This window comes from Pan paniscus, chromosome 2, assembly GCF_029289425.2.
Source record: "Pan paniscus chromosome 2, NHGRI_mPanPan1-v2.0_pri, whole genome shotgun sequence".
NCBI lineage: Eukaryota > Metazoa > Chordata > Mammalia > Primates > Hominidae > Pan > Pan paniscus.
In genome coordinates, this window is record NC_085926.1 from 96,781,468 (window position 1) to 96,797,483 (window position 16,016).

General features: G+C 37.4%; 1 protein-coding gene across 2 annotated transcripts in view; it reads right to left on the reverse strand.

Annotated features, from left to right (window-relative positions):
- Window positions 1-16,016, reverse strand: part of DCBLD2 (discoidin, CUB and LCCL domain containing 2) — a 100,635-nt gene that overhangs the window by 33,741 nt on the left and 50,878 nt on the right. For both annotated transcript variants that reach the window (XM_003821900.6, XM_034956999.3), the window contains one exon: window positions 14,608-14,745. In XM_003821900.6, coding sequence (XP_003821948.2) covers window positions 14,608-14,745 — 138 coding nt within the window. The remainder of the gene's footprint in view (window positions 1-14,607; window positions 14,746-16,016) is intronic.

Sequence of the window (16,016 nt, forward strand, 5' to 3'; positions counted from 1 at the left end):
AATGGACATTTAGGTTGACTCCATGTCTTTGCTATTGTAAATACTGCTGCAATGAACAATATGAGTGCAATTTATAATCTTTTGGGTATATACCCAGTAATGGGGTTACTAGGTCAAATGGTGGCCCTGCTTTTAGCACTCTGAGCAATCACCACTGGTTTCCACAATGGTTGAACTTACACTCCCACCAACAGCGTTTAAGTGTTCCCTTTTCTCCACAGCCTCATTAGCATGTTATTTTTTTACTTTTTAATAATAGCCATTCTGACTGGTATGAGATGGTATCTCATTGTGGTTTTGATTTGTATTTCTCTAAAGATCAATGATATTGAGCTTTTTTTCTTATGCTTATTGGCCACATATGTGTCTTCTTTGGAAAAGTGTCTGCTCATGTTCTTTACCTGCTTTTTAACGTTTCTTTTTTCTTGTAAACTTGTTTAAGTTCCTTATCGATGTTGGATATCAGATCTTTGCCAGATCCACACTTTGCAAATATTTTCTCCCCATTCTGTAGGTTGTCTGTTTACTCTGTTGATAGTTTCTTTTGCTGTACAGAGCTCTTAATTTTAATTAGATCCTATTTGTCAATTTTTGCTTTTGCTGTGATTGCTTTTGGTGTCTTCATCATGAAATCTTTGACAGTTCCTATGACCAGAATGCTATTGCCTACATTGTCTTCCAGGGTTTTTATAGTTTTGAGATTTACATTTAAGTGTTTAATCTATCTTGAGTTGATTTTTGGATATGGTATAAGGAAGGGGTCCAGCTTCAATCTTCTGCATATGGCTAGCCAGTTATCCCAGCACCATTTATTAAATAGGCAGTCCTTTCTACATTGTTTATTTTTGTTAACTTTGTCAAAGATCAGGTGGTTGCAAATATGTGGCCTTATTTCTGTGCTCTCTATTCTGTTCTATTGGTCTATGCACCTATTTCTGCACCAGTACCATGCTGTTTTGGTTATTGTAGCCCTGCAGTACAGTTTGAAGTCAGGTAATATGATTCCTCCAGCTTTTTTCTTTTTGTTTAAGATTGCCTTGGCTATTTGGGCTGCTTTTTGTTTCCATATGAATTCTAAAGTAGTTTTTTCTAGTTCTGTGAAGAATGTCATTGGAAGTTTGATAACAATTTCACTGAATCTGTAAATCACTTTGGGCAGAATGGCCATTTTTATGATAATGATTCCTCCAGTTCATGAGCATGGCATGTTTTTCCATTTGTTTGTGTCATCTCTGATTTGTTTGAGCTGTGTTTTGTAATTCCTGTTGTAGAGATCATTCACCTCCCCAGTTAGCCGCATTCCTAGGTATTTTATTCTTTTTGTGGCAATTGTGAATGGGATTGTGTTCTTGATTTGGCTCTTGGCTTGACTGTTTTTGGTGTATGGAAATGCTAGTAATTTTGTTTTTTTTCTTGAGATGGAGTCTTGCTCTGTTGCCCAGGCTGGAGTGCAGTGCAGTGGTGTGATCTTGGCTCACTGCAACCTCCGCCTCTCGGGTAGCTGGGATTACAGGCACACGCCACCATGCCGAGCTAATTTTTTTTTTTTTTTGGTATTTTTAGTAGAGATGGGGTTTCATCATGTCAGCCAGGCTCATTACCAACTCCTGACCTCAAGTGATCCACCCACCTTGGCCTCCAAAGTGCTGGGATTTCAGGCATGAGCTACCACTCTTGGCCCTTCTCTCTTCTTTATTAATCTAGCTAGTGGCCTGTCACTAATTTTTTTCAAAAAACCAACTCCTTGATTTGTTGACCTTTTGAATGTTTTTCTGCATCTCACTGTCCTTCAGGTTGAGCTCTGATTTTGGTTATACATATTCTGCTAGCTTTAGGGTTGGTTTGCTCTTACTTTTCTAGTTCTTTTAGTTGTGATGTTAGGTTAATTTGAGATCTTTTTGATGTGGGCATTTAGTGCTATAAATTTCTCTTGTAACAATGCCTTAGCTGCATCCCAGAGATTCTGGAATGTTGTATCTTTGTTCTCATTTAGTTTCAAAGAACTTCTTGATTTTTGCCTTAATTTCATTATTTACTCCAAAGTTATTCTGGAGCATTTCCATGTAATTGCATGGTTTTGAGCCATTTTTTTTAGTTTTGATTTCTATTTTTATTGCACTGTGGTCTGAGAGTGTGTCTGGTATGGTTTTGGTTCTTTTGCATCTGCTGATTGCTTTATGTCTGATTATGTGGTCATTTTTAGAGTATGTGTCATGTGGCGATCAGAAGAATGTATTTTCTATTGTCTTTGGATGGAGAGTTCTGTAGAGGTCTATCAGACACATTTGGTCCAGTGTTGAGTTTAGGTCCTGAATATCTTTGTTAATTTTCTGCTTAGATGATCTGCCTAATACTGTCAGTGGAGTGTTAAAGTCTCCCACTATTATTGTGTGGGAGCCTAAGTCTCTTTTTAGGTTTCTAAGAACTTGCTTTATGAATCTGGGTGCTCCTGTGTTGAGTGCATATATATTTAGAATAGTTAGGTATTCTTGTTGAATTGAATGCTTTACATTATGTAATGCCCTTGTCTTTTTTGAGCTTTGTTCGTTTAAAGTCTGTTTTGTCTGAAATTAGGGTTGCAATGCCTGCATTTTTCTGATTTCCGTTTGCTTGTTAGATTTTCCTCCATCCCTTTATTTTGAGCCTATGTATGTCATTGCATGTGAGATGGGTTCCTGAAGATGGCGTATCATTGGGTCTTGCTTTTTTATTCAGCATGCCACTCTATGCCTTTTTAAATAGGGCATTTAGGCTATTTACATTCAAGGTTAGTATTGATATGTGTGCATATGATCCTGTCATTGTGTTGTTAGCTGATTATCATGCTGGCTTGTTTGTGTGGTTCCTTTATAGTGTCACTGGTGTGTGTACTTGAGTGTATTTTCCTAGTGGTGTTTTAATGGTTTTTCTTTTCCATATTTAGTGCTAGCTTCAAGATGTCTTGAAAGGTGGGTCTGGTGGTAATGAACTCGCTTAGCATTTGCTTATCTGACAAGAATCTTATTTCTCCTTTGCTAAGGAAGCTTAGTTTGGCTGGTTATGAAATTCTTGAAGATTTTTTTCCTTTAAGAATGTCAAATATAGGTCCCCAATCTCTTCCAGTTTGCAGGGTTTCAGCTGAGAGGTCTGTTGCTAGCCTGATGGGGTTCCCTTTGTTGGTGACCTGCCCTTTCTCTCTAGCTGCCTTTAACATTCTTTTATTTAGACACTGGAAAACTTGATGATTATGTGTCTTGGGGAGACCTTGTGTAGAATCTTGCAGGGGTTCTCTGTATTTCCTGAATTTGACTGTTGGCCTCTCTAGCGAGGCTGGGGAAATTTTCATAGATGATATCCTGAAATATGTTTTCCAAGTTGTTTGCTTTCTCCCCATCCAATTCAGGGATATCAATGATTTGCAGATTTGGCTTCTTTATATAATCCCTTATTTCTTAGAGGTTTTATTCATTCCTTTTCATTCTTTTTTTCTTTACTTTTGTCTGACTCTCTTATTTCAGAGAGCCAGTCTTCAAGTTCCAAGATTCTTTCCTCAGCTTGGTCTATTCTGCTGTTAATACTTGCAATTGGGTTGTGAAATTCTTGTAGTGTGTTTTTCAGCTCTATCAGGTCAGTTAGATTCTTTTTTGCACTGGCTATTTTATCTGCCAGCTCCTGTATTGTTTTATTGTTAATTCTTAGTTTCCTTGAATTGGGTTTTGCCATTCTCCTGAATCTCGATGCTCTTCATTCCTGTGCATATTCTGAATTCTATTTCTGTCATTTCAGCCAACTCAGCCTGGTTAAGAACCCTCATTGGTGAACTAGTGCAATCGTTAGGAGGACATAAGACACTCTGGCCATTTGAATTGCTGAAGTTCTTGTGTTAGTTCTTTCTCATCTCTCTGTGTGGGTGTTCCTTTAACTGCTGGGCTGCCTCTAATTGAAGTGGTCAGGTGGGGGCACAGTGGTTGTGCTGGAGTCCCAGGTCAGGCAGCCCTGTCCAGTGAGGAGAAGTGAGGACCAGGATCTACATGGAGAACCGTCTGACCACTTTTCGGTGAGATGGGTACTGTGCTGGGGGTTCAGACCAGCCTTCAGTCCCATGGACTCTCCAGAGCCTGGAAACAGCAAAGGTGAGGGTTGCAAGGCAGAAAAGATGGAAACACCACCCTCCCAGTGGGAGCTCTGTCCCAGGTTGCTGCAGAGCTGCTACTGGCTCCAAAGTCCCAGTGAAGGGAGGCTGGAAACCCAAGCCTGGAGGATTTGCCCAGTGAGGAGATATGGGAGTGGAGACCCATGTAAGAAACAGTCTGGCCACTTTTCCATGACTACTCCAGTAAACTAGGGGCCTGCTCTGGTCCCCAGTCACCTCGGATTTTCCAGCACCACTTCCCTGGGTGGGGGAGGCTCCTCTGGCCCTGTGTCGTTCCTGAGTGGGTGGTTGTCCTGCTTTGCTTTTTTCCATTCTCTGTGAGTAGAGTTGTTTTCTTGATGAATCCCAGTTTGTGTACCTAGGTGCTCCAGTTGAAGTGCTATATTTACTTGCCCCTTCTATTTCTTTCCATGAAGGTGGCACACACTAGCTGTTTTTAGTTGGTCACCTTGGCCAAACCCCCTGAATTGTATATTTTAAATAAAGGAATTGTATGGTGTGTGAATTATAACTTAATAAGACTGTTATAAAACAAAAATAAACTATCATAGAATAACAATGTCCTTTCATATGTAGCATATCTGTATTGATGGGTGAAATAAAGCCTAGTAAAAGAGCCAGGGATGGCAGTTTGTTCATTTATTCATTCAGCATATATTTAATAAGCATGTGTTATGACCAGGTGTCATTCTAGGCACCAGAGATAAAACAAAGAACAACCAGACAAAAATTCCTTCGTATAGGGAGTATACCTCTGGGTGGGGTGCGGGGAGGTAAAAGACAATGTTAGTAAGAAAAAAATACTGTGTTAGAATGTGTATTGTACTTTAGAAAAATAATGAGAACAAGGAAGTTTTAAAAAGTTAGGGAGTTACAATTTTAAGTACAGTGGTCAGATCAGGCATCACTGTGAAGATGACATTCAAGTAAAACTCTTAAAATTGGTGAGGGAGTGAGGTGTGAGGTATTTGAATCTGAGAATAGGCAGTGGGAATCAAAGGCCCTGTATGGAAATGTGCTCAGCATGTTTGAGGCCACAGTAGACAAGTAAAAGATGAAGTCAGATGAGTAATGGGAAGCTGAATGCTAGAGCATCTTGGAGATAAGGATAGTTGGTAGACTGAGATGAAACTTTCACTTTAATAAGATCATACTGACCACTGAATTCAGAGTAGATTGAAGGGGAAACACAGCAAAAACAAAGGTAAGAAATTTATTGCCGTAATTGAGGTAAAAGTTGGAACCTGAAATAGAGTGGTAGTAGTAGAGCTGTTAAGATGTAGTCAGATTCTGGTACATGTACATATATATTCGAAGAACTGGCAGCTGAATATGAAGCTTGAGAAAAAGAGAGGAGTCAAAGATACACTAAAGTTTCTGGACTGAGCAACTTAAAAGATGAACTTATTACATGTGAAGTGCTTAGATTATAATAAATACTGAGAAAACACTTATCTTGCTGGATCCACTTTAATATGTCCTATAATACTAAAAAAATCAGTGATATGTTCAAAGTACCGGGCAGTATATAATTTACATTTCTTTTTCCTTGCTCTGTCACCCAGGCTAGAGTGCAGTGGCATGATCCTAGCTCACTGCAGCCTCAAGTTCCTGGTCTCAAGCAATCCTCCACCTCAGCCTCCCAAGTAGCTAAAACTACAGGCATGTGCCCCCACACCCAACTAATTTTTTAAATTGTTGGTAAAGATGGGGGTCTCACTACCTTTCTGGTCTGGAACTCCCAGCCTCAAGCAATCCTCCCACGTCAACCTCCCAAACTGTTGAGAAGACATGTGTGAGCCACCATGCCTGGTATTTGCTACGTTTTAAACTGACAGCCTCTGCATAGAATTTTATTCTGGTAATTTTAATCAAACAATACATACAAATGACTATAACACATTACTGCACAAAGTATCACACATATGGTACACTTCATTTGGGTGTTGTAGATAACAGCGATGGCAGTAGTAAACAGAATGCCCTCAGGGATTCTGCTGAAGCAAACTGGCATTCCCTCTTTTTCTGTATAGCCCCCAAAAGAGCATCTTCAGTGTTGAATATACACTAGTCTTCACAGTAGAGTTTAACCCAAAGGAAGTGTAACCATAGTATCTATAAAAAGAGTTTCTATCCTTCCCCATTACCTGCCTTCCCTAAACCTAGAGGGCTGTCCAGAGCAGGCAGATCTCAGATGGGGCTCTGAAGGCAGGATAATGTGATTGTGAGAAAGAGCAGGAGAGAATACAAATGTGAAGGCAAGCCAATAATCAATAACAGCCTGAGGAACATCAGGTTTTCTGAAAACACCAACATCAGATTTCTTAAGACAGTTGCAAACTTAGTTAGCTATATTATCTGCCATAACTGATATATACATTAAAAAAAATAAAGTACAATTAAAAACATTTTCAAGACATAATAACTGCAAAGGCTAGAGAACTTTGTAACTGTTGCATGAAATATTTAAACTTGAAATCTTATGTTGACCCATATATAATACCATGAAAATATATTTTATGTTAACAAATGAATCAAAAAATATCAGCACATTGGTTACTATCATAGAAATATTTTTGATTGACAGTGTTGGCTATTTCTGAGATTGTAGGGTTGCAAAATATATTTATTTAGATTTTCCTTCAATTAATACTGTTTTGTGTTCTTGAATGAATTGAAAAAGACCCTCAGTAGTGTCAGTAGCCATCACTTACCACAATATAGTTGGTATAATGCCAACTATACTTGCTGTAAACATTTTTGCACAGTTGAACTCAAGTGCCTATATTTATTCTAACTCAAGAAAGTGGCCAGGCACGGTGGCTCATGCCTGTAATCCCAGCACTTTGGGAGGCCGAGGCAGGCAGATCACGAGGTCAGGAGATCGAGATCATCCTGGCTAACACGGTGAAACCCCGTCTCTACCAAAAAAACTACAAAAAATTAGCCGGGCATGGTGGCGTGTGCCTGTAGTCCCAGCTACTTGGGAGGCTGAGGCAGGAGAATCGCTTGAACTCGGGAGGTGGAGGCTGCAGTGAGCTGAGATCGTGCCACTGTACTACAGCCCGGGTGACGGAGCAAGACTCCATCTCAAAAAAGAAAGCACAGAAGTACTACTCCTAAGTTACTGTATTATTTACTAGAAATAAGAAAATATAGGCTGAAACAAGAAAATGTACACCTATTCATTCTTCTCTCTTATGTGATCTAAAATTATTTAAATAACCAATTTCCCAGAGCCTTAAACAATATGTGGTCTTGCTTTCATAGTTCTCATCTTGTCAATAGCCTTGCATCGTAGATATATGACTCTGTTCAAGTGCTAAAGGCTGTAGGATAAGCCTGGTCTTCTGCTAAATTCTCCTGACAATATTATTGTGTGGTCCTAAGACTAATTCCTTGCTTCTATTATAGGAATCTGGCATTGATTTTTTAGCATCTGCAATTCTGTTAAGAGAAATTTACATATATAGTATAGTACAACATAATTTATAGTGATTCAGAGCCAATTAACATTTACTAAGTACCAGACACTATACTAGGTATTTTACCTCTTCTCTCCTTTTACATACTGAGAGTGGACACTAAACCTTATGTTTCTCTTAAGAATATAACAATGTCATCTACGAAAGCAGAGTCCACAGTAGAAGCCCGGAAAAAATTTTCTCAGATGAAAATAATTAATGCTTTCCTATGGATGATATAAAGCATAGCTCAGTTGCCTAAGCAATAAACTATGTAGTCAAACAGGCTATAAGCTACACATGGTTAACTGGATCAAATCAAACTCCTTATCTAAATCTCCATACACTAAAAAATGAATACAAAACATTAAAATATAGCATAATTATTTTGTGACCTACACAGTATCTAGGAAGCTAATAAATACATTAGTATTTATCAACAGTGAAGGATAGAGCCACTGTACAGCACAGGACAGCACAAACACATATGTAGTCTCTTCTCAGCACTCCTAATATGCCAAAAAAATTAAAAACATAGAAAACATTAAAATCATTAAGATGCTCTTCAGGTTTATCTAACAGCTTGGAATAAACTCTATCCTGTAATGTGAATTGCCTCTTCAGGTTAACACCATCTTAACAGATTAAGTGTTTAAATTCTCTTTCTCTGCAAAATTGGTAACACTTTGTTCGTCAGCACCTTTGTTCTACAAATTGACACCAAACTACAAATATTCTTCTGCGTGTTAATTATATTATACATACAAACATTATACATACTCATTTGTATGGAAATAAAAGCATATCTAAAGATAGGAATGTAAACTGAAACTTTGTTAATAAAATCTTACTAAGTTTAATAGTATCAGAGTTTTAAAATGTTTGCCAGATACAGGAACCAAAATTTGGAACCCAATATAAAAATAACAAATAGGAACCTAGCCAATTGTAGTACTGGAAACAAAACAGATTCTATACAATTACTGTACGGTTAAGAAGGCAAACAATCTAAGGAATTCACACTCTATTTTCAAAGCCGAAAACATTCCATGCAGGAAAAAAATAACCGGTTACAGAAATTTGGATTCTGCTAGAAAGGAATTATCTAGTCAGCCCTACGTTTCATTTGCAAACTGATATAATCTGATGTAAGAATGAAAAAATGGCAAATATTTGCAAAAATGATGTGGTTAAAAAATGCAGCAAATATTTTTTATACTATTGGTGTTAATTCTAAAAATAATCCATCATATAGCAATGATAATCTTGTTAAATGGGAATATTTTCCAGGCTCAGCTGTTCACAAGTCTTAAGTGTACTGTCATCAGATTCTAAGGGGTGGCAGACAATGAATGAACATGTGTTTATGAGTTCCGATTAGGAACTATATTAATATCTACATTATTTTACATGAAATTTTAAACTATTTACTATTTCTCCCGTCCAAAATAAAGGCAAACTTTATAGACTGACCACTACAAAATTCCGAGTTGGTGAAATCTAAAGTAGTAAGATTCAGTATTATGTTTTAAGTGACAATTTCATGTTCTCCAAAAAGAATACCAGGATCACCACTTTCCAATCATGCATGCACACACACACCCCCCCCCCCCAATTATGGTACATATGAATAAATGCTGTCTTGAAGGACTCGAAGCTTTCAATGCAAATGTATATATTTCTTTTGAGTTCACTGTTTTATAACTACAACTTAAAAAAATCATCACCCAGAACCATTCTACAAATGTCCAGTTCCTCCTAGAAACTGGTCATTGTTGAACAGATTCAAAAACAGAAATTTAGATCATCTATAAAATTCATTTTATTTTTCAATTCCAATGACAACCACTGTTTTTAAATCTACTTTTCAGAATAAAATGTCAGTAGCATTTATTATTATTATTATTATTATTATTATTATTATTATTATTTTGGGACAGAGTTTCATTCTTGTTGCCCAGGTTGGAGTGCAGTAATGCAATCTTGGCTCACTGCAACCTCCGCCTCCCGGGTACAAACAAACGATTCTCCTGCCTCAGCCCCCTGAGTAGCTGGGATTACAGGCACCCACCACCATGCCCGGCTAATTTTTTATATTTTTAGTAAAGACAGGTTTTCATCATGTTGGCCAGGCTTGTCTCGAACTACTGACCTCAGATGACCCACCCGCTTCGGCCTCCCAAAGTGCTGGGATTACAAGTGTGAACCACCACGCCTGGCCACATTTATTATTATACTAAATTAAAAGATCCAAGTTACCTGAGTCTGGACCTTAGTGTGGTAGGTTCTGCCTCACTCAGTAACACCAGCAGTAACTCAGGAGTTTCTATAGAACTTCTAAACAGGGGTTGCCAATATAAAAGTCCAAGATACCACAAAGGTCCACATACACGTTCAAATTTTCAGAAAGTCTGGCCATGGTAGATGAAAACTGATTAACAGTATTTATTATAGTTCACTGTGTGGAGAATAGACTGTTAGAGAGAATACCTATTATGAGGACTATAGATGTGGTTGTTTGTATAAGGAAGTATTTAGTGGCTGCTTCCATGGAACGGTTGGAATTTGTTGAGATTATGCTACTTTAGAGTAGAAATATTAGTCCTCTCATAGTTGTTGGAAGTCTTGATTCATATTTCTATATATCAAATTGCTTGAGGAAATGAGAACTTTTCCTTTCGCTGTCTTTCAAAAATGAGGTTTATAGGTGAAAATGGAAAGAGATAACTGGTAATGAAAAAAGCTGAAAACTATTGCTCAAAGATCATTAAAAATAGCAAAGAGGGGGAAAAAAGCTTTATTAAAAATTTAATGAAAACTAGAAATGAAAGTGGAAGAGGACTCCAGGTAGAGAGCCCAAGATACAACCCGGGCATTACTGTAGCTCAGAGCTTTACCCAAGAGGGCTTCCTAATGCTCAAAGACTCTTCCTAGAGCTTAAATTCCACCAAGATAAACTCTAATTCATTGAAATGTTCCCTATAGAAGATATGTCTGACTCTACAGTCTTTACAAACTGGCATAATTCTAGTTACATTTATAACGAGACCTCTTAATTCAATCATCTCTTTTTTGGCTCCTCGGACAGCCTCTTAATGGGCCTCTCTACATTTATTCTTACTTTTATTTGACCCGCTCTTCACAGAGCAGGGAAGACTGCATAAACAAAAACATAAATCCAGTCACACCACTTCTCTGTTCTTAACAGCTTCCATGCACTCTTAGGAAAAAGCTCCAACCCTCACATTTTCTATAAGGTTCAGAATAATGAAGCCTACTCTCCCCCAACCCAATCTACTCCAGCTACTCTGCTTTCTTTTCCAGTTCTCCCAGAGCTCTTCTCTACCATCAGGTTTTTGCACCTGCTGTTCCCTTCTGTAGAATGTTTTTCCTTCCTTGTCTGCCTGGAAACTCCAATCCTTCACTTCTCAGCTTAAAAGTGACTTCCTCAGGAAAACTCTGCTTTTTATGAATCTTCCACTCCCCACACACCTCTGGCCCCTATCATTTGGTGATTCTTTCACCATACTTTATTTCATAGTTGCAATGAAGTATTCGTTTAATATCTTTTTCCAACCCTATACTGCAAGTCCCATGAAGGTGTGATTGTGTCTTATCTACTGCTGTTTCCTTGGTGCCAAGTATAGGGCAGGAAATAAGGAATCAAAAGGAATAGATTTTTATAATGGGCTCTTGCACAAGGTAATGAGAATTAGTCTATCTCACGCAAAATCATGACTCTATCAACAACCCATGCTATAACACAAGTCATCTTGAGAGCCTAACAAATGAAGTAGCTGATGAAGCAATATTTTTCACAATCTTTTCATTCCCAAATACTCTAAATCTTCAACTAGACTTCTAGGCTAGGGACATGTAGCTAGGTTCCTTGAAAATATTTATGGAATTCATTGTGGCAGTTAAGTTTCCTGGATAAAAATACACTGAGGACCTCAACCAAAGCCAAGCAACCTTCAAATTAATGAGTCATTATAAGAAATTGTCATCAAAAAGCCACCCAGGAAGAAGTAATAAGAAATTCAACCAGTGTTGTCTTGAATATAGTTCAGGCAATTCATTCTAGTTCAGATAAAACAAATGCTTGATGGATGGGATAAAGACATGCAAAAAATAATAAGATTTTAGGAGCTGTTAAATGAGATTTCCCAAGATGATTATGACTTTGGAAAGTTTTAGTATCAAGAAATTCCTGATTAAGGTGGTTGTTTCAAAAATCTTTGGAAGCTAAGATTCATCTAAAATAGAATATAGCCATTTGAAATTTGGTAGAGAGGTTTGTAAGCTACACAACATACTGATTCTTTTCTCTGAGGTCATAGCCAATTCTTAAGTAAATTGAATGCAGGACATTAAGGTTTCTGTGGGCCAAAAAGCCTCATAATTTAAATATCTGAGAACCTTTTTTTAAAAAAACAGGATACTTATTTTCCAGAAACCTTCAACTTGATAAATAACAGAGAAAAGCAAAAATATGAATCAAAATAAATAATTTAACCTGATATTAAGATTAAGAAACTTAATGAAAATAAGAAGCAAATTAACTTTATTTTCTATCCTCTCATCTATCAACCCAAGACTTTCAATAAGTAAAACTTAAAGGACGGTAATCCATTATCATCTCACTTGTGTTCTCTACATTACTCTTTTGGTGGTAGGGGTGGGGAACACGTGTATGCATGTGTACAGTGGTAGAAGGGGGGAAACTAACATTGTATGTGTCTGCTATGTCATGAGCCTACAAACAGTACACATGTTTTTATTAGATTCAGTCCTCACAACGAATCCATTCAAAGATACAACTCACAGTGGTGAAATGACTGGCCAGAGGTTAGCCAGCTAGCACGTGGCAGAGGCAGGGATACCAAGAGTCCTTTCCACAACATCACACTGACTAAGTTTTCCTGGTTCTGTCGAAAATATTAATTGTTCATTTGGCATAATGTTTCTAGTTCTTTTCTATTATTTCATCCAAATGAATTTTCCTTCTCATTTACTATGAAAGATTTTGTTAGCCTTCACATCTTGCCCTGCTGCTTATAAACTAAGGAAAGGCAGGTTCCTCCACACAGAACAGCTCTCTCCTCTATCACTTTCTATATGAAACTTTCAATAAGACATATCGTGTTTATCTCAAGCCCACCATAGCTGAGGAGGAATCGCTTGCTTTCCCCTATAATTCCCAGTGCCCAGCATTCTCACAACTAGGAGGTTCTTGAGAATCTCCTCATTTATACAATATGAAGTAAAAGCCAATTTAAACTTTTAAATGGTAACTTAATTCAATGCTGAATATCAAAATAATCAACTGTTAAAAATTTAAATGATTGTTTTGATATATTCTTGTACTAGCAACACTTATTAAACTTTCTCATCATGGTACCCCTATATAGCAGGGGGAAATGAACACATCCCACAGCAGCTAAAACACGTGAGAGAGTTCATGCAGGTCTTGCATTTTATCTTAGAGATTCAGGTAAATTTTGGATTCTATTCTATTTGATAATCTTTTGTTTTTAAACTTTTAAGTTTGGGGTACATGTGCAGGTTTGTTCCATAAGTAAGCTTGCGTCATGGGGGCTTGTTTTACAGATTATTTTATCATCCAGGTATTAAGCCTGGTATCCATTAGTTATTTTTCCTGATCCTCTCCCACCTCCCACCCTCCCAAAAGCCCCAGTGTGTGTTGTTCCCCTCTATATGTCCATGTGTTTTCATAATTTAGCTCCTATTTATATGTGAAAACATGCAGTATTTGGTTTTCTGTTCCTGCATTAATTAGTTTGCTAAAGATAAGGGCTTCCAGCTCCATCCATGTCCCTGCAAAGAACATCTTGTTCTTTTTCATGGCTGCATAGTATTCCATGGTATACATGTACAAAACTTTCTTTATCCAGTCTATCACTAATGGGCATTTAAGGTGATTCTAAGTCTTTGCTATTGAATAGTGGTGCAATGAACATACACATGCATATGTCTTTATGACAGAATAATTTATATTCCTTTGGGTATATATCCAGTAATAGGATTGCTGGGTTGAATGGTATTTCTGTCTTTAGGTCTTTGAGGAACTGCCACACTGTCTTCCACAATGGCTGAACTGACTTACACTCCCACAAACAGTGTATACTGTTTCTTTTTCTCCACAACCTCACCAGCATCTGAATAACCTTGTTTTTAATTTTCCCCCTTTACACCACATTTTCCTCCTAAACATTAGCAATTTAGAAATACCCCATGTTTATTTCATGCTGTCTCAGCACTCCTCAGGTACTCCTGGGGATGTGAGATCTTATTCTTTGAAAATAATGGTAGTATGGTCTTTAACACAGCACTATGAAGTGGTAAACTGTGAATAATAATGTTTTAAATTGATATAAAACATTTCAATAATTTATAAATTTTAAAAATGTTATTATAGGCCGGGTGCAGTAGCTCACACCTGTAATCCCAGCACTTTGGGAGGCCGAGCCAGGCGGATCACCTGGGGTCAGGAGTTCGAGACCAGTCTGGCCAACATGTAGAAACCCCATCTCTACTAAAAATACAAAATTAGCTGGGCATGGTGGCGCATGCCTGTAATCCCAGCTACTCAGGAGGCTGGGACAGGAGAATTGCTTGAACCCAGGAGGTGGAGGTTGCGGTGAGCCGAGATCGCACCACTGCACTCCAGCCTGGGCAACAAGAGCAAAACTCTGTCTCAAAAAAAAAAAAAAGTTATTATAGCTCGTGTTCCAATCTTATAAAAATAAAAAAAATCAGCATTTCAGCAGTATTTCCTTTACTAAGGAAAGGGAAGTAACGTTTATGTACTTTTATTTTTGGAACTTTGAAACTGAACTCACCTTATTTGTCAAATTTATATATGTGCTATTAATTGTTCAGTCTTTCTGCTCTATTCCAATTTCAGAAAACAGGTACTTAAAAAAAGCATTTTATTTTTGTTGTTAGAAATTACAAACTGTAGGAGCCATTGCAAAAGGTGAAAATTACCTTGTTTATCTATAACAGAGTATGAGGCCAAAAATCCGCGTCCAGAAACATGGATTCCACTCATGAACAGCAATGTGATTTCATTGCCTTTTGATTCAATTGAATGGTTCATTTGCAACCCCAGACCACAGTATTTGCCTAGGAATGAAAGAAAAGCAGATTATTTGGCGTGACTCTCATGAAGTCAATAATATTTGCAACGTAGATAACAGAATCAAAATAATATACCAAGCTGGCTGTTAAATTAGTATGGAATAATGACTAAAATGTTTAATGATTACCAATCATATTGCTCTGGAGGAAAAAAATGACAAGTAATGTCTATTCAAATGATTCAAAAGGAAAAGCAGTACATGCATCACTGAACTTATAAAGATTAATTTCCTGTGAAAGACATGTATACTCTTTCAAAACAATAATGAGGGACTAAAAAAAAAATTAACAAAATATTTCATCCAGGCAGGTGGCTCACAAATGAATTGATGGTTAATTAGTAGTATTCTTAACGTGCTTCCCTCAAACCCCTTAGATTCCAGCCTCAGGTCATCCCTCAAGCCTTTTTTTGGACCTACTCAATTTTACTTCTGAGGGTTGTTGGATTTCTAGTTAATCTCTTTAGGTGATCATATCTGATCCCATGGCTTTAACTATGATCTGACAACTCACAAGCTTAACCTTCCATCCACAGCTTTTTCCTTGAATGTCAGATGCATATATAAAACGGTGTGCCTAAATTTCATCCTTTAATGTCTATCACAGGGGTGCCTCATCTTTTGGCCTCCCTGGGCCACAGTGGAAAAAGAATTGTCTTGGGCCACACATAAAATGCATTAACACTAATGACAGCTTTTGGGCACAATCAATCAATCAACCGATAAACAAACAAACATAAATAAATCACAAAAAAATCTCATAATGTTTTAAGAAAGTTTATGAATTTCTGTTGGGCCGCATTCAAAGCTGTCCTGGGCCGCATGAGGCCTGCAGGCCACAGGTTGGACAAGCTTGGTCTATCAGATATATAAAAAATAACATATCCTCAGTACACATCTAAGATACTAAGATAAAAAGGAAGAAGAAGAAAAATTAAAGCAAGACACACACTAATAAATAATAAAAACTGATTTTCTTATGTGCTTGGTAACTTGTGTAAGAAAGCCTGAATAAGGACTTCCAAAAATGTTTTAAGCTATGGCAACATCACTTGAATAAGAGTAATGTGGACCTCCAAGGATATCATTTTCAAGGATGATACTTGATCTTATGAGTAGTGAATTCTAAGGAATTGACAAATAAAACAAAACAAAACCTCTCTAGAACTAGTAAAGAAACTTAGCTAAGTCACAGGATCCATATACAAAAATCAACTGCATTTCCATATATGCTAGTGCAATCTGAAATCAAATTTT